This window comes from Felis catus, chromosome B2 (assembly GCF_018350175.1).
Source record: "Felis catus isolate Fca126 chromosome B2, F.catus_Fca126_mat1.0, whole genome shotgun sequence".
Taxonomy (NCBI): Eukaryota; Metazoa; Chordata; class Mammalia; order Carnivora; family Felidae; genus Felis; species Felis catus.
The window spans coordinates 84,809,386-84,835,873 of record NC_058372.1 but is presented as its reverse complement, the minus strand read 5'-3'; the positions used below and the strand labels follow the sequence as shown (position 1 = coordinate 84,835,873).

Here is a 26,488-nt window from a genome sequence, read left to right as displayed (position 1 = left end):
ACACACGTTGTGGCTGCAGGTAGTAGGTAAAATGGAACTTAGCAACTAGCAAGAGGAATTAATAGGAATTATAAAACCTGAATCCATTTATAAACTGAATTTGATAATTCTAGAATTGACAGCTAGGCAGATAATCAATTGACATGGAAATCTGCCTTCTGGTAATGGGCAAAATGCCACCAGAATTAATTCAATATGACTCCAGTTCACCTTGAGACTATCACTATCATAACAGACTCCTTGCCTTACATGGACAATGGTATGGACAAACTACTGATAAAAGAGATGTCAGGCACAGGAATAAGAAATGGAATGTAGTAAGTGCAACTATATATATAATAATAATATAATAACATCCTATATTATAATATATAATTATAATATATAAAATTATATAACATAATATATACAAAGTTTATTTATTTTGAGAAACAGAGAGAGTGGAGGAGGGGCAGAGAGAGAGGGAGAGAGAGAATCCCAGACAGGCTCACAGACTGCTGTCAGTGCAGACCCTGATGTGGGGCTTGAACTCATGAACCTTGAGATCATAACCTGAGATAAAACCAAGAGTCAGATGCTTAACCAACTGAGCCACCCAGGCACCTCTGCAATTATATTTTGAGGCAGGTCCTAGGTTTGGAGAACAGGATGAACATATTCTAATTTTAAATAGGAAAAAAAGTCAAAGTTGGTCAAGTTTCAATAAATGATTTGATGTACTGTCTGAATATTGAGCTAGAATTCCTTGATTTTGTACAGACCAAGATCAAGTTTAATGAGGTTGAAGTAGGATGATTCAGTCATGATGATATGGAGGGACAGTATATTGAGGCCAAGAAGAGACAGGACTTGATGGACTGCAGACCAAACAGATTTCAGATGCCTTGAATTTAGAAATAAAGTTGGTTCTAATTTTAAAACTAAAAATGAAATAGATTGTGATGGGAACATGAAGTGCAGTCCTTTAGAGAAATAATTTGGCATTCCTTCAATACATTAAACACACACTTACCATTTGATTTGGCAACTCCTCTGCTAGATATATACCCAAGAGAACTGAGAACAGGTGTTTAAACAAATACTTGTACTTGAATGTTCATAGTGGTATTATTCAAAATAGCCAAAAGATGGAAACAACCAAACGTTCATCAAATGATGAGTGAATAAACAAAATGTGGTATATCCATACAATGGGATATTTTTCAGCCATAGAAATGAAGTATTGATGCATGCTACAACATGGCTAAATCTTGAAAATATTATGCTAAGTGAAAGAAGCCACTTATGAAAGACAACATATTGTATGATTCTATTTATATGACATACCCAGAATAGGCAAATATATAGAAACAGAAAGTTGATTAGTAGTTTCCTAAGCCATAGTGGTGGTGGGCAGGGTTGGGGGCTTGGGGTTGGTTGAGGAGGATTGGGGTGTGACTTAATGGGTATAGGTTTCCTTTTGAGATGTTGAAAATGTTCTAAACTTGTGAATGTGATGATTCTTGCACAACTTTGTGACTACACTAAAAGCCATTGAATTGTAAACTTTATGATTATTTTTTTAAGTTTATTTATTTTTGAGAGAGATAGCATGAGAGGGGGAAGAGCAGCGAGAGATAGAGAGAGAGAGTATCCCAAGCAGGCTCTGTGCCATCAGCGCAGAGCTCAACGTGAAGCTTGAACTCATGAACATGTGAGATCATGACCTGAACTGAAACCGAGTCAGAGGCTTAAATGACTGAGCCACCCAGGTGCCCTCAATTGTAAACTTTAAAATGGGTGAATTTTATGATCTTTGATTTATATTTCAGTAAAGATATTTTTAAAAGAAAAAAGTTAAAAAAAACACAGTAGAAAAATGCAATTTAAGTGTGATTTGAGGAATTCCTATATTCAAAAACATATATCAAGCCATGCACTTATATTTAGGTAACTGCAAATGTTTAAAAAGTGGGGTATCATATGGGATCATTTTTAAAGTAATGTTTTTAAATACACGTTTCACATTTTGATAAATTTTTCTAGTCCCATACGACTGAGATATTTAATGTTTAAATATTTGCATGGTTTATTGAGTGTATTTACATCTTAAGAGTTTCTTTTATTCATGCATTTACTTTGATGAAGTGTAGCACTCTTGTGCCATATAAAAATTCCCTTTGCCCTTTTTTCTTATGCAAATATGTTGATTTTTCCCTGAGATACATCCCCAAATGAGTATCATTTGGCATTTTGGTTTTTTGTTACCATATCAGTTCCATGTCTTCTTAAAGGAAAAGGATGGCCCACCCAATCATTCTAGATCAACATCATATTTGAGACCAGATAATTAGACACCTCTTTCCAATTTAAATTTCAATATAAGAAAGCATTTCTATAGAAGTTTAAAAACAAATAAACAAGAAACTCAGGAATCCTTCACCAACTTGAATGAAGCATGATTATTTACCGTGGTACATTAAACACATGATTATGTATAACAGATTTACACCATCATTTTAATAGCACATTGTTTTAATTAGTTAAACTAAATCCTGTTCATTGAAAAATGTTGTGGCAGATTGTCTGGTGACAGTTCATTTTTCCTGATTATATTTTTAATAATATTTTATTGATTACTGGAATACAGTTTTATCTCTGTGATAACAGATCTCATGGCAAGAAATCCTTCATAAATACTCTGAAAGTATTATTTTTGCTAGCTTTTTAAGACTCAATTCTGAGTTTGTCTTAAAGTTTTTAAAACTTTGTTCTGTATTTGGGAAACGAATAACAAAATTTTACACTACTCAGTGGCAAGAAAAAAAAGTTGTTAAATTTAGGGGGAGTGGCAGATCTACCAAGATTTAGAGTAATCAAATTTATCCCTTTTTATATTTTATTTTAGTGCCTTATACCATGTTTTAATTCAAGATTTGGAACTGCATTGAAGCCTTTGGAGTGAATCTGCCTTAATACACAATGCCAGTTTTCCTTTGGTCTAATTTAGTTCTCTGGTGATGGCTGAACTTGTGTTTGTTATCTGAACTCTTATTCTCAAAACCCTTGTCCTGGATCAAATAAAATGACTGGCTTTAAAAATTAAAAATAATATATTAATATTAATATAATTATATTGTTTTATGAGTTATATTAGGTATACTAATTATACTTAGATAAATGCTCTTATTCCAGATTATGCGATCATTATATTACTTATTGATGTTTGGTGTTTTCTCTTTTTTTTACCACTCTCTCTGTGATTAGCATACCTCTTCTGTATTATATTTTCTGTCCTCTTAATTTTTTGATACATTTGTCTTAAATATTAATTGCATTTACATTTTAAACTGAATAGCTAAATTGTGCAGTGGAAACATAATTTTCAATATGGGTCCACATGGCATAGGTCCTATGAATAGTGGCTAATATTTATGAAGATCATTTATTTTTTTAGTTACCATTTTATGCCAGACAAGAATAATTAATCTTTGAAAATATGGTCTTTCAACTCTCTATGTTCGGGCTCAACAATCTATATGGCCTATGGTCAAATCACATGCAGGTTCTTAAAATACCAAACAAATTTGCTCCAACTCACTTTAATGAATGAGAGTAAATTGCATGCTTTTAATTTCAAGTAGATAATTATGTCATATAGAACATCTTATGTTCACCATCTGCTCTCCTTTCTTAAAAAAATCATTCCTTGACCTACAACTACATATTAATATTTTTGTACTTGCCATCAGGAAAACTATAGGCACAGTCGCCAAATTTTTCTTCTCATTAAAAAAAATTACTTCAGTTGAGATTTTTGTTTCCACAATTGCAAAGAGGTTTCTATTTTCAAAGTCTTATTAATACAAAATCTGTTTAGCCTGATTCAAAATCAGCTCTTAATTCTCGTCAGTCACCAACATTTAACCCAGATGATTATTCTCTTCTTCCAAAACCCATTTTTTTAAAGTACATTTTCTTTTATTAACCCAAAACATATACTTAAACTTTAAATGCTGGCTCTTTAGGAAAAAGTTTCTTCTGGTAAATATGCATAACTGTTGCCCAAAAATGTACACAGTGTTTTCCCCAAAATATTTATAAATATAGTGGTCCACTTAAGACCAGCCCCATCATAACCTACTGGATACAATGTGCTCTTAATTTATAAATAGGCTACCTTCTGTATATAAAATATAAAGGCATATATGTTATACGTACAAAGTAAGAAATATAAAAAGGAGATGGAAAGAAAAAAATAGTGTTCTTCCTATAAGATCCAGACAGAAATTCAATGTAATTAGTGAGATCAAATGTACTCTTAACTTATAAATGGGTTACTCTCAGTATATAAAACATATAGGCATGTATGTTATACATACAAAGTAAGAAATATAAAAAGAAGAGATGAAAAAAGAAAGAAAAAGTGTTCTTCCCTATAAGATCCAGACAGCAATTCAGTGAATTAGCAAAATCAGGTAAAAGGTCTGAAGAATTTCAGTTTTGGCAAATACGTTTCTAAACAATATCTAGGCTATGAGAGTACTAAATTTACGTTTTAAGAATTTAGTAGAGGTTTCCATTTAAACATTCAGTGAAGATGTTGTGGTCTTCTTAATATGCACAAAAGAAGACTTTTAGGGTCTGTCAAAAAGAAACAGACAAAAAGTCACTCATTTGTAGGTGGTTAGTAATCACTTCTTAATCAAATGTGTGTAGTGCAGAGAATCAAATCCCAGACCATCAGTGTTTGAATATGTTTGATGAAAGATTCCAATGAAGGATCTGAATTCTTCCTAGGTCTCAGAGGGAATGGGGCAGAACATAATGGCAAATGAGGGGTCAGCCCCAAAGGTGGCTGGTCCAATCTTAACTCTCCATGTTAAAAAAAAAAACCACACCAAATGTTTCTATAGCATTCTGCAGAATTTTCTTTATTTCAAAGCCCAGGTCTACTTGAAGGGTCATGTAGCAAGTGACTTATACTATGAACAGTGACATCACATTAAGAGACAATCGTTAGATTCTTTCACTAGGCAAAGAGCTCACATCTTTGGAATCCATGAGTTGGTATTATTTATGGGATACCTGAGATGTACCTTGCTCCGATTAACATTACCATGCTACTCACTATAAAAAAGCCCAAGGGTAGACTACAGAAGATACTAGGGTCACCACTTTCCGAAGACTGAGTTGTAACCCAACCCATTGACTTTATCACAGCTTTCTTCCATGTAGAGTAACGAATTTCACTTTCCTCAGCGTTGATCTGGGGTTCAAACCGCTCCATCATAACCGCTGACAAATCCTCGGGTTGGAGACTCCAAACATCAACTCCTTCTGCAGCCCCTGCTGCCATGGCAGCTCCCAGGGCAGTTGTTTCAGGCATTGAGGATTTCACTACTGGAATATACAGAATATCTGCTTGTAGCTGCATAAGAATTTTGTTGTTGGTCATTCCTCCATCTACCTGTAAATGGCTGAGTGGAATCCCACAGTCGCGGTTCATGGCATCCAAAATCTCCCGGGTTTGGAAACAAACAGCTTCTAATGCAGCAAAAGCAATATGGCATTTATTGGTGAACTGAGTGAGCCCACAGATGATCCCTCTTGCACTGGGCTCCCAGTAAGGTGCATATAACCCTGAAAACGCAGGGACGAAATAGCAGCCATACGATGTACCTACTTCTTTAGCAAGTTTTTCTATTTCCTCTGAGCTCTTTATAATTCCAAGATTGTCTCTTAGCCAGCGAATAACAGCACCAGCTATAGCTACAGAACCTTCCAATGCATAATACACTGGTTTGTCTCTGCCAAGCTTGTAAGCCACTGTGGTCAGAAGGCCATGTTCAGAAAACACACACTTATGGCCTGTATTACACAGTAAGAAGCAGCCTGTTCCATAGGTATTTTTGGCTTGTCCATCCTGGAAGCACATTTGTCCCACCAATGCAGCAGACTGGTCTCCCAAACACCCAGATATTGGGACACCTTCCAAGACCCCAGCTTTCATTAGGCCGTAGATCTCAGAAGAACTCCGGACATTTGGAAGAATTTTCATTGGAATTTCAAAAAATTCACAGAGCTCTTTATCCCACTCCAGAGAATGAATGTTGAAAAGCATTGTCCTACTTGCATTGGTTACGTCTGTACAATGGACACCTCTGTTGGTCCCTCCTGTCAAACTCCAAATAAGCCACGCATCAATGGTCCCAAAAAGAGCTCTGTCTTCTTCAACAGCCTCTTTCACTGTTCTTACATTGTCAAGGAGCCAGCGAAGTTTCACAGCACTGAAGTAGGTGCTAAGTGGAAGGCCTGTCTTAGACTTGACAAAGTTATTATTTCCTGGAATTTTTTTACTAAGATTCTCAACGGTAGACTGGGTTCTTAAATCAAGCCACACCACAGCATTGTAGAGAGGCTCTCCAGTTAACTTGTCCCAGACTACAGTGGTTTCCCTTTGGTTACTGACACCAATAGCTTTTATGTTGGAAATATCAATATTAAGCTGTCCAAGCTTCTCACATGTTTTCTCTATACACTCATAGACAGACTGCAGAATTTCCTTAGGGTCTTGTTCCACCCATCCTTCTCTTGGAAACTCTTGTTTTATTTCCACTTGATGATGACTAAGTAGTTCGGCTGTTTTTGAATTGAAAACCAAAAAGCGCGTTGAGCTGGTGCCCTGGTCCACTGCCCCCACCAATGGCCCCAAAACTGCTTTCTTCGCGGCTGCCATGAAACCAGCTTCCGGTCAGCGGGTATTGCGTCCAGTTTCCAGGGAAACAGTGGCACGCGGGGGAGAGGCAGGTGGTGAGACAGAAGGCAAGGAGGTCGGCTACAACGGCTGAATGCCGGAAACCCATTCTCTTGATCCCTACCTCTCCACTGCTCTAGCTCCTGTCACTTTTGCTGCTTTTTCATCTTCCCCATCACTGTGGTCAGCAAAACCCAGGTCTCAATCTCTGACATCCTTTCTTCTCTATATACTCTGTCTCCTTAGAGGATCTCATCAAGTCCCCTGCCTTGACACACCACCTTTATGCTGATGACCCCATAACTTATATCTATAAACTTTCTAAATTGAAGTCTTGCTTAAACATCAGTTTTATATACAGCCAATTGCCTAACTCAGTTATCCCCTTGGATGTCCAAAAGGCATTCTAAATGTAATATGTCCAAAAACAGGCATTTGTCATCCTCATCATACATGACCCTCCAGAATTTTGCCCACATTAGTAAATCACAATATCCTTCTTCTACTTGCTTAGGACAAAAATCCAAAGACATATCATCTACCACCATTCTCTCATACAGCACATCTAATCCATCTGCAAAAGCTATGATGCCTTTATTCAAAAAGCATCTCAAATCCACCACTATTTACTGCTCTACTGCTATTACCTAAATACAGTTTTCATATCTCACCTGAATAATTGCAAAAGCAATTGATGTTTCCACTTCCATCTTTAACTTAAAAGTCACTGTATAATTGAAAGCAGTTACATCCAAATGTATCAGATCAGGTCACTCTTTTGCATGCTCTATGATTGCATTCCATCTTATTCAAACTAATACTTAGAATCCAGCATCTTAATGTTGTCTAAAAGGTGCCATGGAATCCAGCCTACCTAACTTTTCCCTTCTGCAACATCCTATTCTTCTGCTTTAGCCACAATATACTTCTTGCTCCACAACCTAGGTTTGAAATCATTTTCTCCCAGACTCTTGTTTAATTCATTTATCTCAAAAATTATTATAAGCATTCCTTATAAAAGAACAAATGCAAAGTTGTGACTATTTATTATTTCCTGCTTTCTTTTTTTTTCTTTGCCCTATAGACTTATCAACACAGCTAAAAAATTACCTAGAGTTATTTCAGATTTGAAAGATCCTACCTCCTTCCTTCTTTTCTTTCTTTCCTTCCTTCCTTCTTATCTTCCTATCTTTCTTTCTTTCCATTTTTTTTCAACCAAACTTCTCTTGTGAGAAGCAGTTGAGTTAGAGTGAGGACAGGATTTGTTTCAGCAGGGAAGAGCATTAATTGCTTAGGGTAAAGGACTTAAACTGAATAGTCCAGGCAACTTCTCATGTGAAGAAGCTCCCAGGAGTGAGGGCCAATTTAACTTCCTTCCTATCTCAGACAATTGACATAGGGTATGTTATGAGAGAAGGCACTGAGCAAATATCATATTGGTCTCTAGGGTAGCCCAAACCTATGCTCCTGCTAAAATCATAGTTTGTACTGTAAACTGACTTTTCATAATACCAGAGCTCTTTATGAAATTCAAAAGGTAACTGAGTTGCATCATTGACACTCCTCACTGTTAAATGTTTACTTTTATTAGATTCATTTAAAAAATAGTAATGTATCATATTATGTTTTGCATGGAGGAATGGAAGTTGATTTCAAATATCAAGGCCTACAGAGAATAAGTACATGGAGGAGAAAGGGAGGGTCATATTAGGCTCATTTAACAGTATTCCATTCAAGCATGTTCTACTTTCCCTCAGGGCATGCTTATAAAGATGGTCCCTGCTGAGTTTAGGTCTACACATCACTTGTTATATCTAGAGGGAGAGACAGTTAATGATTTTACATACCCCTTGCTGTGAACAGAATCATATGTCTTCTCAATCAAATGATACAGATAATTAGTAATTCTAATAAAGACTCAAGCTTGACAAATTTTACAGAATTGATCTTAATTTGTTTGCAGCATGTTTAAAATTCCTGAAGTTTTAAGGCAAACTTTATCAATACAAAGTCTAATGGAGAATAGACTTGACCTTGCTATTATAAAATAGATCTTAATCCAGTGGCTAATGGCTAACTCTAACTCTAATGTCTAACTTTCATCTTTGGAATCAGATTTTAGATCTTCAACAGTTTAACTTTTTGTTTTCTAGTTTTCTCACCTATGAAATGGAAGTATTTTGTTAACAGAATAACAGTTAGTAATTAATAGAGAAAACATACAAAAAAAATTAAAAAGATATGAGTTTTGTAACTATTTTATTATGCCCTAAAAATTTCATTTTATTTTGTACAGTTGTATAAATGACAACTATGTAGCACTGAGTTTAATTAGTTTTATTGATGTGTATCTTGGAGGAAAAAGTATATAACTTTATCAAAGATAATCCTTAAATCACTTAAAAGGTAGGATACCTTTTTAAGAAGATACAGTGTACAAATTAAAATTTGTTAGGCTAGCATTCTTGCATTTCATGAACTGTAAGAAATTTTTTTTTCAATGGATGGTGGAAGGATTTCTGATCAAGTAAATTACAGAAGCATAAAGCATTGCCTTAGATAATTCAGTACAATAAAGATTTTAAGCATGTAAGAATCCCTGCAGCATTATACATGGGTTTATCTTTGTTTAAATCAGAATTTCCAAAAGTTATTTCATTATAGCATATATCTATTTATATTATGTCCTCTTTAGCAGGACATAGTTTGGCAAACAGAGGTAAAAACATAATTGCTTCTTTGATTTACTCTAAATACGATACTATAGTAATTATTATTGAAAACTTTTATTTCCTTTTATCATGATGGGAGAAAATGGAAGCATAGTTGTTCAAGGCATTTTAACACCTTTTTTAACACAAGAAAGAATTGCTTCATTATTTTCCATGTACTCTTTGAATTATTTTTGATTCTTATTTCTACTGAGTTGTTTCATTCTTACCTATGATTTTTGCAATAAAATACAAATAAAACACAACATGACAAAATTAGAAGCACACTGTAAAATCACTAGGCCACCCCCACCACTAAATATGTATTAATAATTTAAAGTCACTGTCTTGGTAAGACACAGTGACTATGCCTTGGTTCTATCTGTGGCTAATTTTTAATGATTTTGGATTTATGAAAATAAACACAGCATGAACAGTTGGGGCAAGCTGCACATAATAAAATATATGATCTGTTTCAGCCTATGTTATTTTTATATCATCCTGGATTATTCCTCTGGAAATTCACATCTCTTATTATTTTGCATTTGCCAATTAACTACTGCATATTTTGAAATCTCAAATTCCAAGGAAGTGGAATAGGATATTTTCAAATGCATACTAAATATATCTGTGATGCTAAACCCTGGGCTTTATTCTATAGTCATATGACTATTATACATTTTTTAAAATGTTTATTTATTTAAGAGAGGGAGAGAGAGAGAGCATGAGAGAGTGTGTGAGCAAGGGAAGGGTATAGAGAGAGGGGGAGAGAAAGAATCCCAAGCAGGCTTCATGCTCAGAATGGAGCCCAACACAAGGCTTGATCTCAAGACTGTGAGGTCATGACCTGAGTTGAAATCAAGAGTTAAACACTTAACTGACTGAGCCACCCAGGGACCCCTATAATGATTTTTAAAACCCAGAATTAGGGTTTTATGATAAGGACAGTGAGAATGTATATAGGAATCATATATAAAAGTGGCTGGGAGTGCAGAGAGACCCTAAATCTAGGACTATCCCATAGCAGTTCAGCAGTTAGGAAAAGGCCAGCTTACCATAAGAAAGACCCATGAGGTAGCATTCTGTTAAGTGAATGTAGGCCTGAGTCTCAGTGCAATGACTTCGTCTGTAACTGTAAGAAGACTAGTAACAGGAATAATGGCCCAGCTTGCAGTTCTTGCATTCGGACCCCCAGAGAATTCCAGGACATTTGTATCACTGAATACCTATTGGAATGTAGAGAAACTTATATCTGCAATTTGATGTCATCTTATGGCATATTTGTGCATCCTGAACTAAACAGATAAAATAGTGAACACTACCATCATTTGCTACTTTCAAATTTTAAAGTTCAGCTCCACATAGTTTTAGAATGATGTAATCTTATTGCTATGTGACAAAAAATTATAATTCACACATGCTTTGTTTCTTTTTGATATTTTAATTTTGTACACCTTTGTGTAAATTATTATGACCTTTTCTGAATGACAAGGTCAAAAGTTCAGAAAATCTTTTGCACTGTAAAGAGAAGTAGATAACACAAGTATAACTGCTTCAGAGTTTTGACCTTTTAATAATTCAGTACTGAATTTTAAGTTAAAAATAAATAAGAGTTGTCAGAAATTGTCAGTTATACTGGGGCATATAAACCCATGGAAATGTCCACCTGCAAATGCATACTCTTGAATTCTAACAAAATGAACATACATTGAGACACTTGTCTAGATTTCCTGGCTAAATAAAGATAGTTTTGAATTGAAATGAGAGGAACTAAAGAGATATAAAGAAAGGCAAAATCCTGTAATACCATTAACAAAAAAGAAAATGACAAAAAGGTGGTTTTAGTAACAACCTGAGATGCAAATTTGCATTGAGTAGCAAACAGGAATTGATAGTAAATGCTGAGGAAGAGCATAGTGTACTAGAAAACAAAGAATAGTAGATGTTGGTGGCAATCACAAAAGAGACAAAACAATCAATATACCAAGATATACTGAAAAGGGGAAAATGGAATGAAAAGGAAACAATAACCCAACAACTTTTCCACACACAAAAATACACATATGTACAACTACATGGATACATGTATTCATTCCATTTACTCAATCCAGAAGAAAGGAAATTATTCTTTAATTATTTTGATTATTTTAAAACTCTCATCTGATGATTATTGCTTCAGAACTTTCTCCTGTCCTTGCTTTTCCCAGAATTAGTCATAACCTCTCTTGTAATATTTTTATCATGAAAATGGGAATGTTTTTGTAACTGTTTACTATAAACGTAACCCTTTATAAATTGTTAAAAACATCTCCAAACTACATAAAGACAAAAATAAAAATCTCTCTTCATACCACCATCCAGAGAAAATTGCTGTTCATATTCAAAATATATTTACTAACTTTTCTAATTTTCTTTAATTTGCATAGGTATGTATTTTTGTACAGAAATCAATTTTAAATCTCTACATTTATAATAGGATTAATAGGTGGGGTGCCTGGGTGGCTCAGTCGGTTATGTGGCCGACTTCAGCTCAGCTCATGATCTCACAGGAGTTCAAGCCCCGCATCAGACTCTGTGCTGACAGGTCAGAGCCTGGAGCTTGCTTTGGATTGTGTGTTTCCCTCTCTCTCTGCCCCTCCCCTGCTCACGCTCTTGCTCTCTCTCTCTCTCAAAAATAAATAAACATTAAAAAAAATTAAATAGGATTAATATGTATAGGATTAATATGTCCTTTTCTCAAGTGAAATTTGCCTCATCTTTTTTTTTTACATCAATTCAAAATTCTCTATGGCATTTCTCCATTTTATGGAGATATATATATATATATATATATATATATATATATATATATATTCTTATTCCATTTTGGTTACATTAAAATTGCCTTAATGCAATTAATATACTGTCTGAGCATGTCATATAGTTGTTAAACCCTTCCTTTGGGATGAATTCCTAGAATTAGTATTGTCAATGAGTAGGCATATTTTACATGCATATTTACCAAGTGCCTTCCAAAAATTTTATACCACATTCTTTCAGTCTGTTAGATTAACTGTTTCTTAATAATCTCAACAGCGGAAGTTTTCATATATGTATTTAAAATCTGTCATCTTTCATGATTTTTTTTCTCAGTGATTTATAAGAGTTTAGCATATGTTAGACATGAACCTTCTCTTTACCCCTTATATTGCAAATACTTTTTTTTCTTATTTTTGTGCTTGTTCTTTTATTTCAGTTAATTTTCACTCTGTTCAGAAGCTCTTTAGTTTTTACATCATTGAATTATCCACCAATTATTTTATTTTTTTAATTTTTAAATTTTATTTATTTTTGAGAGAGAGAGAGAGAGAGAGAGAGAGAGAGAGTGAGAGAGAGAGAGTGAGTGCACAAGTTGGGGAGGGGCAGAGAGAGAGGAAGACACAGAATCAAAAGCAGGTTCCAGGCTCCAAGCTGTCAGCACAAAGCCCGACTCTGGGCTTTCCAACTCACAAACTTGTGAGAACATCACCTGAGCTGAAGTCAGATGCTCAACCAACTGAGCCACCCCAGGTGCCCCTCAACCAATAATTTTATGATAACTGTTTTGTTATTATGCTTAGGATGGCTTTCTAGAATTCCTAAATTAGAGACACAATCAGAAACCATAAAGATGGACATTAAACAAAACACTATATAACACATGATATCATGAACAAAGAAAATGCATAGAGGGGGACATTTTTAGCAATATGTACAACACATGATGAGTAACAGTAATATAAAATCTTAAAAATCTTTGAAAAGACAAGTAACGCAATACATGTTTTTAAAAATGCCAAAATTATTGTCAAATAAATTACACATTAAAAACACAAATGGTCGATATACATACATACAACCACACACACACACACACACACACACACACACACACACGTATATAATGGGTTATGCTAACCTTTACTAATGTGTTATTATTTATCAGATTATGTAAAATAAAATTATGTTAGTATTATTCAGTGTTGGCAAAAAAGCATTTGAAAACAAATTTGTATTTTATTTGATGTATTTGTAAATTAAAAGAAAAAGAGAATGGAGCAGTTTGTACTTATCAAAATTGAAATTGTCTGTGAACTTGACTCAAATAAGCAACTTTTCCACACACAAAACTACTTACACATATGTACAACTATATGGACACATGTATTCATTTTAGCATTGATATGATAATAGAAAATATATACAGAGAGAGGGAGGGACATAGCTCTCCATATTTACTAATTTTGGTTGCAATGACAGAGCCTGACACAAATAAAATTAAGACAAAAAGAATATATAGATTCTACATGCAATGTAAATACCCAGCGACATTCCTGGTCCTAGTCAATGAGAGATCCAGGGCGTCGAGCAATATAAAAAAGTCACCATCATTTTCTATCTTTTGAATGCTTTATTATTTGTGTTGGTTCTAGGTTGACTTTCATTAATTAGTGGCAGCATAGCTACCATTAACTTCAGGCTCAGTTTTCAACCCAGCAGAAATACCTATCTTTACACTAACAATAAAAGAAATTATTTGTGTTACACTGGTCACAGATCATGTGCCCATCCCTAAACCAGACACTGTGCCCAAGAAGGCTCCATAACCTCTCTTTCTAGGCTTGAGTCATATGACCACACCTGGGGCTGGGCTGGAGTTAGCATACCCAATCCATTTGGACTGAGGTGATGGCTCAGAAATATGGGTTCTGTTACAAGAATGGGAGAAATGGATGCTGGAAGCCCAATGATATACTATAATGAGTTGCATTGTTAGGTAAGAACAATACAACTTGCTAAATGATATAAATTACATATATTTTTATAAAAAGAAAACAGTAAGTTAAGATTTCCTTAAAATATACATGTGTGAAAGCAGATATAAAAAGTACTTAGTATACACACAATTGTCACTATTGGATACCTATGACAAAGGGCTGGAATTTGAATGAGGTCTTTTTTATTAATATATTTCTGAATGTGTAAGCTTTTACAATACTGGTTAATAGGTAATGTTTATTGAGATTTTACTGTATCTCAGACTCTGTTAACTCGCATTACATGTATAATTTAATTTAATTATGCCAAACATTTCAAGAGGCAAATGTTATTTTTATAATGATTCCCAGATGAGAAAAATGAATAACAGGAACTTAATAATTGTTTAAAATGTCACTCCAGAGCCTTAATTTTTTAACTACATGGCTATGAATACATTTATACATATATATATACACATACATACATAATCGTGTAATAAAACATATGCATATAAAAACTAGTGCATTATATTGAATCACGATACTATATGTTATACTACATTATTGTGAATTATATACATATGTAAAATAATAAAATATATTTTGTGTTCATAGTTTCACTTAATTTTAAAAATATTGTCTTTTCCATATTCATATATTAAAATAGTGACTATGTATATTCAAGTACTTCTAAAATCTGCAGTGATTATTTATTTATTTATTAAAATTTATTTATTTATTTTTGAAGAGAGAGAGAGCAAGTGGGAAAGGGCAGAGAGGGAGAGACAGAATCCCAAGCAGGCTCTCTTCTGTCAGTGCAGAGCCTGATGTGGGACTTGAACTCATGAACCATAAGATTATGACCTGAACCAAGATCAAGGGTCCTACACTTAACCAACTGGGCCACCCAGGCGCCCCTGCAGAGTTTCATTTAAAACTAATTCATATAGAACTGATGTATAAATATTAATATAGCCCAACTATTCTCCAAATTGTTAGTAAGTTATCCAAGGAGAGTTTATTAAATAATTCTATTTTTCCACTAGTAAGTACTTTATTATTATAATAACTAATTTAAATATAATAATCTGTGAAGTACATATTCTGCTCCACTAGTCTACCTATTATGAACCCAGAACTATTTACATTTTTTTTAATGTTTTTTTTTTTTATTTTTGAGACAGAGAGAGACAGAGCATTAATGGGGGAGGGTCAGAGAGAGAGGGAGACACAGAATCTGAAGCAGGCTCCAGGCTCTGAGCTGTCAGCACAGAGCCCGACGTGGGGCTCGAACTCACGGACCGTGAGATCATGACCTGAGCCAAAGTCAGACGCTTAACTGACTGAGTCACCCAGGTGCCCCCTATTTACATTTTTAAAAGATCTCTCTAGTTGCACATTTATATAAGTCCATTTAATATTAAGAAGAAATGTAAAGCCAAAAACTTCCTAAATCGTCAATACTCTATTTTGATAGAATTATATGTATACATTTTAAGAACATTGTTTTTTTAATATTAACCACTTATGTCTATGAAAATGGTCTTTCTCTTCCTTTTTTAAAAAAAATCCTTTTATTGCTTTACTTTCATAATATTCTTCACACAGTATTTCTCATCAGAATATTAATATCCCAAGACATTTTATATTTTTTAAAGTTACTGTAATGCAACACAATTTACACTACCCATTTTTAAGTGGTTATTACTGAAGTATAGAATAGCTAGTGATTTTTTGCTCTTTTAGTAATATTGATTCCCTGTGTATTATATTTTTTAATGTTACTGAAATATACTTCAGTTATATCAAAGTAAAGTGATTTTTTTATTTATTCACATGTATAGCCATCACCACCATCTAATTATATATATCTGGCTTCTTTCACTTAAAATGTTTTCGAGAGAGAGGGAAGATGGCTGCGTAGGAGGACGCTGGGCTCAACGCGCGTCCTGCTGATCACTTAGATCCCACCTACACCTGCCTAAATAACCCAGAAAACCGCCAGAGGATTAGCAGAACGGAGTCGCCGGAGCCAAGCACAGACGAGAGGCCCACGGAAGAGGGTAGGAAGGGCGGCGAGGCGGTGCGCGCTCCACGGACTGGCGGGAGGAGCCGGGGCAGAGGGGCGGCTCGCCGGCCAAGCAGAGCCCCCGAGTCTGGCTTGCAAAAGCAGAGGGGCCTAATGGACAGTGTTCCGACAGCAAGCGCAACTTAGCGGCTGGGAGGTCATAAGTTAACAGCTCTGCTCGGAAAGCAGGAAAGCTGGAGGACAAAGGGAGGGAGAGCTGCTGAGCCCCCTGACGACAGAGCTCAGTTTGGTGGGGAACAAAGGCGCTCGCCAGCACCATCTCCCCCGCCCATCCCCCAGCCAAAATCCCAAAGAGAACCAGTTCCTGCCAGGGAACTTGCTCGCTCCACGCAAACACCCAACTCTGTGCTTCTGTGGAGCCAAACTTCCGGCAGCGGATCTGACTCCCTCCCGCTGCCACAGGGCCCTCCTGAAGTGGATCACCTAAGGAGAAGCGAGCTAAGCCTGCCCCTCCTGCCCCTGTGCACCTTGCCTACCCACCCCAGCTAATAAGCCAGATCCCCAGCATCACAAGCCTGGCAGTGTGCAAGTAGCCCAGACGGGCCACACACCCCACAGTGAATCCCGCCTCTAGGAGAGGGGAAGAGAAGGCACACACCAGTCTGACTGTGGCCCCAGAGGTGGGCTGGGGGCAGACATCAGGTCTGACTGCGGCCCCGCCCACCAACTCCAGTTATATACCACAGCACAGGAGAAGTGCCCTGCAGGTCCTCACCATGCCAGGGACTATCCAAAATGACCAAGCGAAAGAATTCCCCTCAGAAGAATCTCCAGGAAATAACAACAGCTAATGAATGAGCTGATCAAAAAGGATTTAAATAATATAACAGAAAGTGAATTTAGAATAATAGTCATAAAATTAATCGCTGGGCTTGAAAACAGTATACAGGACAGCAGAGAATCTCTTGCTACAGAGATCAAGGGACTAAGGAACAGTCACAAGGAGCTGAAAAATGCTTTAAACGAAATGCAAAACAAAATGGAAACCACCACGGCTCGGATTGAAGAGGCAGAGGAGAGAATAGGTGAACTAGAAGATAAAGTTATGGAAAAAAGAGGAAGCTGAGAAAAAGAGAGATAAAAAAATCCAGGAGTATGAGGGGAAAATTAGAGAACTAAGTGATACACTAAAAAGAAATAATATACGCATAATTGGTATCCCAGAGGAGGAAGAGAGAGGGAAAGGTGCCGAAGGGGTACTTGAAGAAATAATAGCTGAGAACTTCCCTGAACTGGGGAAGGAAAAAGGCATTGAAATCCAAGAGGCACAGAGAACTCCCTTCAGACGTAACTTGAATTGATCCTCTGTACTACATACCATAGTGAAGCTGGCAAAATACAAGGATAAAGAGAAAATTCTGAAAGCAGCAAGGGGTAAACGTGCCCTCACATATAAAGGGAGACCTATAAGACTCGTGACTGATCTCTCTTTTGAAACTTGGCAGGCCAGAAAGAATTGGCACGAGATTTTCAGTGTGCTAGACAGAAAAAATATGCAGCCGAGAATCCTTTATCCATCAAGTCTGTCATTTAGAATAGAAGGAGAGATAAAGGTCTTCCCAAACAAACAAAAACTGAAGGAATTTGTCACCACTAAACCAGCCCTACAAGAGATCCTAAGGGGGACCCTGTGAGACAAAGTCCCAGAGACATCACTACAAGCATGAAACATACAGACATCACAATGACTCTCAACCCGTATCTTTCTATAATAACACTGAATGTAAATGGATTAAATGCGCCAACCAAAAGACATAGGGTATCAGAATGGATAAAAACACAAGAACCATCTATTTGCTGTCTACAAGAGACTCATTTTATATCTGAGGACACCTTTAGATTGAGAGTGAGGGGATGGAGAACTATTTATCATGCTACTGGAAGTCAAAAGAAAGCTGGAGTAGCCATACTTACATCAGACAAACTAGACTTTAAATTAAAGGCTGTAACAAGAGATGAAGAAGGACATTATATAATAGTTACAGGGTCTATCCATCAGGAAGAGCTAACAATTATAAATGTCTATGCGCCGAATACCGGAGCCCCCAAATATATAAAACAATTACTCATAAACATAAGCAACCTTATTGAGAAGAATGTGGTAATTGCAGGGGACTTTAACACCCCACTTACAGAAATGGATAGATCATCTAGACACACGGTCAATAAAGAAACAAGGGCCCTGAATGAGACATTGGATCAGATGGACTTGACAGATATATTTAGAACTCTGCATCCCAAAGCAACAGAATATACTTTCTTCTCGAGTGCACATGGAACATTCTCCAAGATAGATCATATACTGGGTCACAAAACAGCCCTTCATAAGTTTACAAGATTTGAAATTATACCATGCATACTTTCAGACCACAATGCTATGAAGCTTGAAATCAACCACAGAAAAAAGTCTGGAAAACCTCCAAAAGCATGGAGGTTAAAGAACACCCTACTAAGGAATGAGTGGGTCAACCAGGCAATTAGAGAAGAAATTAAAAAATATATGGACACAAACGAAAATGAAAATACAACAATCCAAATGCTTTGGGATGCAGCGAAGGCAGTCCTGAGAGGAAAATACAGTGCAATCCAGGCCTATCTCAAGAAACAAGAAAAATCCCAAATACAAAATCTAACAGCACACCTAAAGGAACTAGAAGCAGAACAGCAAAGGCAGCCTAAACCCAGCAGAAGAAGAGAAATCATAAAGATCAGAGCAGAAATAAACAATATAGAATCTAAAAAAACTGTAGAGCAGATCAACGAAACCAAGAGTTGGTTTTTCGAAAAAAAAAAAACAAAATTGACAAACCTCTAGCTTCTCAAAAAGAAAAGGGAGATGACCCAAATAGATAAAATCATGAATGAAAATGGAATGATTACAAACAATCCCTCAGAGATAGAAACAATTATCAGGGAATACTATGAAAAATTATATGCCAACAAATTGGACAACCTGGAAGAAATGGACAAATTCCTGAACACCCACACTCTTCCAAAACTCAATCAGGAGGAAATAGAAAGCTTGAACAGACCCATAACCAGTGAAGAAATTGAATCGGTTATCAAAAATCTCCCAACAAATAAGAGTCCAGGACCAGATGGCTTCCCAGGGGAGTTCTACCAGATGTTTAAAGCAGAGATAATACCTATCCTCTCAAGCTATTCCAAAAAATAGAAGGGTAAGGAAAACTTCCATACTCATTCTATGAAGCCAGTATTACTTTGATTCCTAAACCAGACAGAGACCCAGTAAAAAAAGAGAACTACAGGCCAATATCCCTGATGAATATGGATGCAAAAATTCTCAATAAGATACTAGCAAATCGAATTCAACAGCTTATAAAAAGAATTATTCACCATGATCAAGTGGGATTCATTCCTGGGATGCAGGGCTGGTTCAACATTCGCAAATCAATCAACGTGATACATCACATTAACAAAAAAAAAGAGAAGAACCATATGATCCTGTCAATCGATGCAGAAAAGGCCTTTGACAAAATCCAGCACCCTTTTTTTTTTTTCCAGCACCCTTTCTTAGTAAAAACCCTTGAGAAAGTCGGGATAGAAGGAACATACTTACACACCATCTAACATCTTACACCCACAGCTAACATCATCCTCAATGGGGAAAAACTGAGAGCTTTTTCCCTGAGATCAGGAACACGATAGGGATGCCCACTCTCACCGCTGTTGTTTAACATAGTGCTGGAAGTTCTAGCATCAGCAATCAGACAACAAAAGGAAATCAAAGGCATCAAAATTGGCAAAGATGAAGTCAAGCTTTCGCTTTTTGCAGATGACATGATATTATACATGGAAAATCCGATAGACTCCACCAAAAGTCTGCTAGAACTGATACAGGAATTCAGCAAAGTTGCAGGATACAAAATCAATGTACAGAAATCAGTTGCATTCTTATACACTAACAATGAAGCAACAGAAAGACAAATAAAGAAACTGATCCCATTCACAATTGCACCAAGAAGCATAAAATACCTAGGAATAAGTCTAACCAAAGATGTAAAGGATCTGTATGCTGAAAACTATAGAAAGCTTATGAAAGAAATTGAAGAAGTTTTAAAGAAATGGAAAGACATTCCCTGCTCATGGATTGGAAGAATAAATATTGTCAAAATGTCAATACTACCCAAGGCTATCTACACATTCAATGCAATCCCAATCAAAATTGCACCAGCATTCTTCTCAAAACTAGAACAAGCAATCCTAAAATTCATATGGAACCACAAAAGGCCCCGAATAGCCAAAGGAATTTTGAAGAAGAAGACCAAAGCAGGAGGCATCACAATCCCAGACTTTAGCCTCTACTACAAAGCTGTCATCATCAAGACAGCATGGTATTGGCACAAAAACAGACACAGAGACCAATGGAATAGAATAGAAACCCCAGAACTAGACCCACAAACATATGGCCAACTCATCTTTGACAAAGCAGGAAAGAATATCCAATGGAAAAAAGACAGTCTCTTTAACAAATGGTGCTGGGAGAACTGGACAGCAACATGCAGAAGGTTGAAACTAGACCACTTTCTCACATCATTCACAAAAATAAACTCAAAATGGATAAAGGACCTGAATGTGAGACAGGAAACCATCAAAACCTTAGAGGAGAAAGCAGGAAAAGACCTCTCTGACCTCAGCCGTAGCAATCTCTTACTCGACACATCCCCAAAGGCAAGGGAATTAAAAGCAAAAGTGAATTACCGGGACCTTATGAAGATAAAAAGCTTCTGCACAGCAAAGGAAACAACCAACAAAACTAAAAGGCAACCAACGGAATGGGAAAAGATATTTGCAAATGACATATCGGACAAAGGGCTAGTATCCAAAATCTATAAAGAGCTCACCAAACTCCACACCCGAAAAACAAATAACCCAGTGAAGAAATGGGCAGAAAACATGAATAGACACTTCTCTAAAGAAGACATCTGGATGGCCAACAGGCACATGAAAAGATGTTCAGCGTCGCTCCTTATCAGGGACATACAAATCAAAACCACACTCAGGTATCACCTCACGCCAGTCAGAGTGGCCAAAATGAACAAATCAGGAGACTATAGATGCTGGAGAGGATGTGGAGAAACGGGAACCCTCTTGCACTGTTGGTGGGAATGCAAATTGGTGCAGCCGCTCTGGAAAGCAGTGTGGAGGTTCCTCAGAAAATTAAAAATAGACCTACCCTATGACCCAGCAGTAGCATTGCTAGGAATTTACCCAAGAGATACAGGAGTACTGATGCATAGGGGCACTTGTACCCCAATGTTCATAGCAGCACTCTCAACAATAGCCAAATTATGGAAAGAGCCGAAATGTCCATCAACTGATGAATGGATAAAGAAATTGTGGTTTATATACACAATGGAATACTACGTGGCAATGAGAAAAAATGAAATATGGCCTTTTGTAGCAACGTGGATGGAACTGGAGAGTGTGATGCTAAGTGAAATAAGCCATACAGAGAAAGACAGATACCATATGGTTTCACTCTTATGTGGATCCTGAGAAACTTAACAGGAACCCATGGGGGAGGGAAAGGAAAAAAAAAAAAGAGGTTAGAGTGGGAGAGTGCCAAAGCATAAGAGACTCTTAAAAACTGAGAACAAACTGAGGGTTGATGGGGGGTGGGAGGGAGGAGAGGTTGGGTGATGGGTATTGAAGAGGGCACCTTTTGGGATGAACACTGGGTGTTGTATGGAAACCAATTTGACAATAAATTTCATATATTAAAAAAAATGTTTTGAAGGTACACCCATGTTATGGCATGGATCATTCATTATTTTTGTTGCTGAATAATATTTCATTGTATGGATATACAACATTTTGTTTATCTACTCTACAGGTAAGGAACATTTGAGTTGCTTCTACATTTTGGTTAGTATGAAGTTAGAGAAGGCTGGGGTTGGGTATGGTATTAATTGTATATTTTATTTTCTGTAGTCTCATGTTTTGATATTTGGGGCTTTGTTGAGCCTAGAGAGACTACCCTTCCCAATGCTAGCCAGTCTCTAGAGATAAGGATAAACAATTTGCAAATGAGCATGCTTTTAAAATAAAAATAAAATAAAAATAAAAATTATTTTATTTTAAAATAAAAATAAAAAGTAAGGGTCTAATAGCCTAGTCACCTACTTTCACAGTCTAGTTATTTCATTACAACATCCCAAAAAATGATACTCAGCAAATATTTACACATTTTCACGTTCAAAGACTTAATTATAATTAAGATGGAATTCTGTTGTTGTTGTTATATAAACCAATTACTCCTTTGACTCTAATATTAGATGAAAAAAATAACATTAGAGCTTTGATGATTTTTGTTCAGATAATGTTTACAGATTTGAGGACAAGAAAGTGGACTTTAAAATTTTTCTAAATAACATTTGGATGGATATATTTTAGGACTAGATAGGGCATAAATATCACTGAGTTTCTTTTATTCCTAAAATGGTTCTATGAATAATGAGATTGGTATTTGTGGTTCTCTCATGGACCAAGGGTTATAAAAATGGGCCATAGTGATACAGATTGATTTAATCTTTTGACCAGGCTCAATTAGACTACACACATATGAATATTTCCAATGTTAGAAGTTATTGACATTCTTATGAATTACTGTGTTGACTACCCATTAATGTGATAGCTATAATAGGCTATTCTAAAACACCCGTTGAACTTTCATTTAGTCTGATTGAAATTGAGATTATAGTTAAGCTCTGTTGACTTGTTCTCAGTATAACATCTATTTCAATGGCTTTCTTTAATATATTAAAGCAAAATGTTAATGTAATTCTTGTGTAATAAAGAGTTTGGCTGGTCTTTGTCTCCACTTCCTGGGATGGAAACTCTAAATCCTAGACATTGTCCCATTTGGGGGAGTATGTTTGTTATTTTTGATGGTCCTCCTCTAAGACCACACCTGAGTTTATGCTAAGAAGGTGACTCAGGTGGACACTTTAATTGCTTTAGGTTGGGGGCTAGCCATACCAGAAAGAGCAACTATATGATTAGAAGGATGAAGTTTTGTGTTACATGACACCAAATCAATCCTGTGGGAATGAGGGTTGGAGGTTCAGTTCAATCACATAATTTAATCAACCATATCTACATAATAAAACCCAATAAAACTCAGAGCTTGGGTATACTTCCTGGTTGGTTATACACATTAATATGCCAAGAGGGTGACTCATCCTGACTCCACAGAGAATGGACATGGGAACTTCTCAGACCTTCCCCTATGTGTCTCTTGTTTTGACTTGTCCTGATTTTTAGCTTTGCAACAAAACTGTAATCATAGTATAGTACTTTCCTCAGTTCTGTGAGTTGTTCTGATGTATTATTAATGCTGAAGGGGTAACTGGAACACCAAATTTGTAGTCAGTTGGTCAGAAGTGTGTATGGCCTAAGAACTTCCAAACTTGAAGCTAATGTCTGATTTGAGGGCAGTTTTGTGCCTGTGAAGTTTTACCTAACTCCTGGTTAGCAATCATAATTGGATTACAGTAATTTAATATAATATAATATAATATAATATAATATAATATAATATAATATAATATAATATAATATAATATTTTAATTATAATATAAACTACTTGAGAACAAATTATAGTTCTGCAGCCATAAGAACAAAATATTGAACAATCTGTAATAACAGGATGATTTGTTCTTTGAAATATATTAGCTGAGTGACAAAAACATTATGAACAATACATTTTATTAAACTGAGTAGAATTTTGAATAAATGAAAATATGAACAGATGTCATATTTGAAATAAGCATAGAGTATTTCAAGCATCATACAATTTTCAAATAAAATTAATCAGAGCAAGAAAGTATCCTGGAAATCTCTGAAGAAAACCAAGCTAGAGAAATATGGCAACAAAAATAAGTATGAAGAGTATTAATGAAATACACAAAGCTCTATTGAGCCATAATATTTGGTATCGTGGTATATACGGGTATATATATAGTAACAGATTTTCCTATATGTATGTGTGCATGTGTGCCGTGTTAACCACCTGAGAAATTGCACAGATTAAATACTTAGAAGTGGAAATTATAGTATTCAAAAGCATGAAAAATCATTTGAGTACATGTTGTTATATCTCAAAACTATTACCAGGGCCTCAGCTACTGGAATCTCCTTTGTCTTTCCTTGATACCAGCAGTAGTGGCCAAAGTGGTGAGATTGAGAAAAATCTAGTCTATCATCCCAAACTTACTATGCTCTGGTGTTATAAAGGTAAAACTCACAAGTAAAATAGTGTTGATGATGGCATTCTGTAGTCTATCCCTTTCATAATGTGCCTTATTATTGGACATTAAGATATGGTTCTAAGAACATAAAAAACTAAAGAAAAATAAACCTTTAAAAAAACACAAAGAACTCTTCCCTCAGCCTCTTGTAGTCTCATTGGCTATGTCTTCAAGGACATGTTGTTTTTCTGCAGGTTGATTTGATAAATATCTAACATGCCTCTTGAATTGGGAAGTAAATTTTTCATTGCCTCTCTTCTCATATGTATATAATGATCCACATGGATAGACATTTATATTTTAGGAAAGAAAGATAGCTAATAGATATAAGTACATCTTACAACTTTTTTCAATTTATTTTTTCAACTTAATGTTTCAATAAACCTTTTTTAGACAATGCATTTCAGAAACTGTGTTAAAATTTTAGAAATGCAGAAATATGCCTTCAAGGAACTTGCAACCTGGACCTAGAGACAGAAGTGCAAAAAAATTAATGCGATAAAATTGGTAAGTACTACTAGAGATAGACTGGTATAGAGGAAAGACATTGAGTTTTAGTTTCAAGCAAATATTAGTCTCAGTTTTCTCTATATTTGGAAACATTAAATTAACGACCCAAGATTACTTTGCCTTTATTTGTGAATGAAATTCCATGCTGTGCATCACAGAGATACAACAAACTTCTCCAATAAATTAAATTAACTACTCTATACTACTATGCCTTTATTTGTAAATGTATAGAAGAAGACTTAACCTTCAGATTGCTATATATATTTTCTTTTTTAGAATTGAGAAACTATAGGGGCGCCTGAATGGCTCAGTCGGTTAAGCGTCCAACTTCAGCTCAGGTCATGATCTCACGGCTTGTGAGTTCATGCCCCACATCAGGCTCTGTGCTGACAGCTCAGAGCCTGGAGCCTGCTTCAGGTTCTGTGTCTCCCTCTCTCTCTGCCCCTCCCCCACTCATGCTCTGTCTCTCTCTGTGTCAAGAATAAATAAACATTAAAAAAAACTAAAAAAAAGAATTGAGAAACTATACGTCAATTATGCAGCTCAAGTTTTTAAGGCAAATTTTATCTATTATTTTTTTCTTTGAATTTCTCTAGAAATATACGTGAGGGCATGTTTCAGAGTGCACTCAAGGGAAATTGTAGTGAGATAGTAATATTTGAGTTTTAGTGATTAGCAAAGTCTTGTTTGTACCATGTGTGGATGGCATTTAAAAAGCAGAGCAAAGGTGGGGTAGTACTTAAGCCATAGGTAAAGATGAAACAATATGATTTCAATACTGAAAGTGTTCATTGTTTTCAGGGAATGGTGTGGTTAAAACATAGTATATATAAAGAGATTGTTTGGATACGTGTTTCACAGTGAGGATAACATCTCTTCCATGCTCTCAAGCTAGTTTACTTTAATAACTGTAGCCTTCACATCATTTTTAACATTTTTTTATCATTTAATAAGAATGTATTCACCCACCAATCTCTTATTTCTTGAAGCAGAGACTTTTCCCTTTATCTTCGTGAAGTCATAGTCACTTCTACCCATATGTGTTCTCCAACATGAGCTAGCAAACTACAGCCATGGGAACAAATCCAGCCCATAGAAAAAAAGTTTTATTGGAACATACTATACCCATTTCCTTTGCCTACAAAGCTTTCACACCTATAAATGCAGAGTTGAGAGTCTGAATAGAGACTTTATTACTCAAAAGCCTAAAATATCTACTACTTGTCATTTACATGAAACAAAATTTTCAAACGCTGTTCTATAAAATACAGAACAGTGGCATCCAGTAGATAACCTGACATATATTATATGTTAAACAAACACTAGCTCTGCTACTGCTTGCTTTTCCTCCAGAACAAAAGTCTCATTGTTCTTTTGAAAATGTTTACTT

At 35.8% G+C, this 26,488-nt stretch overlaps 1 protein-coding gene and 1 long non-coding RNA gene across 2 annotated transcripts in view; both read right to left on the bottom strand.

Annotated features, from left to right (window-relative positions):
- The window catches only part of LOC123385474, a 331,702-nt gene that overhangs the window by 8,087 nt on the left and 297,127 nt on the right, over positions 1–26,488 (bottom strand). The window lies entirely within an intron of this gene.
- On the bottom strand, positions 4,893–6,763 carry LOC101099553 (glycerol kinase-like). Its single transcript, XM_019830965.3, has one exon. The coding sequence runs from the start codon at positions 6,716–6,718 to the stop codon at positions 5,057–5,059; it is 1,662 nt and encodes a 553-aa protein (XP_019686524.1). The 5' UTR covers positions 6,719–6,763; the 3' UTR covers positions 4,893–5,056.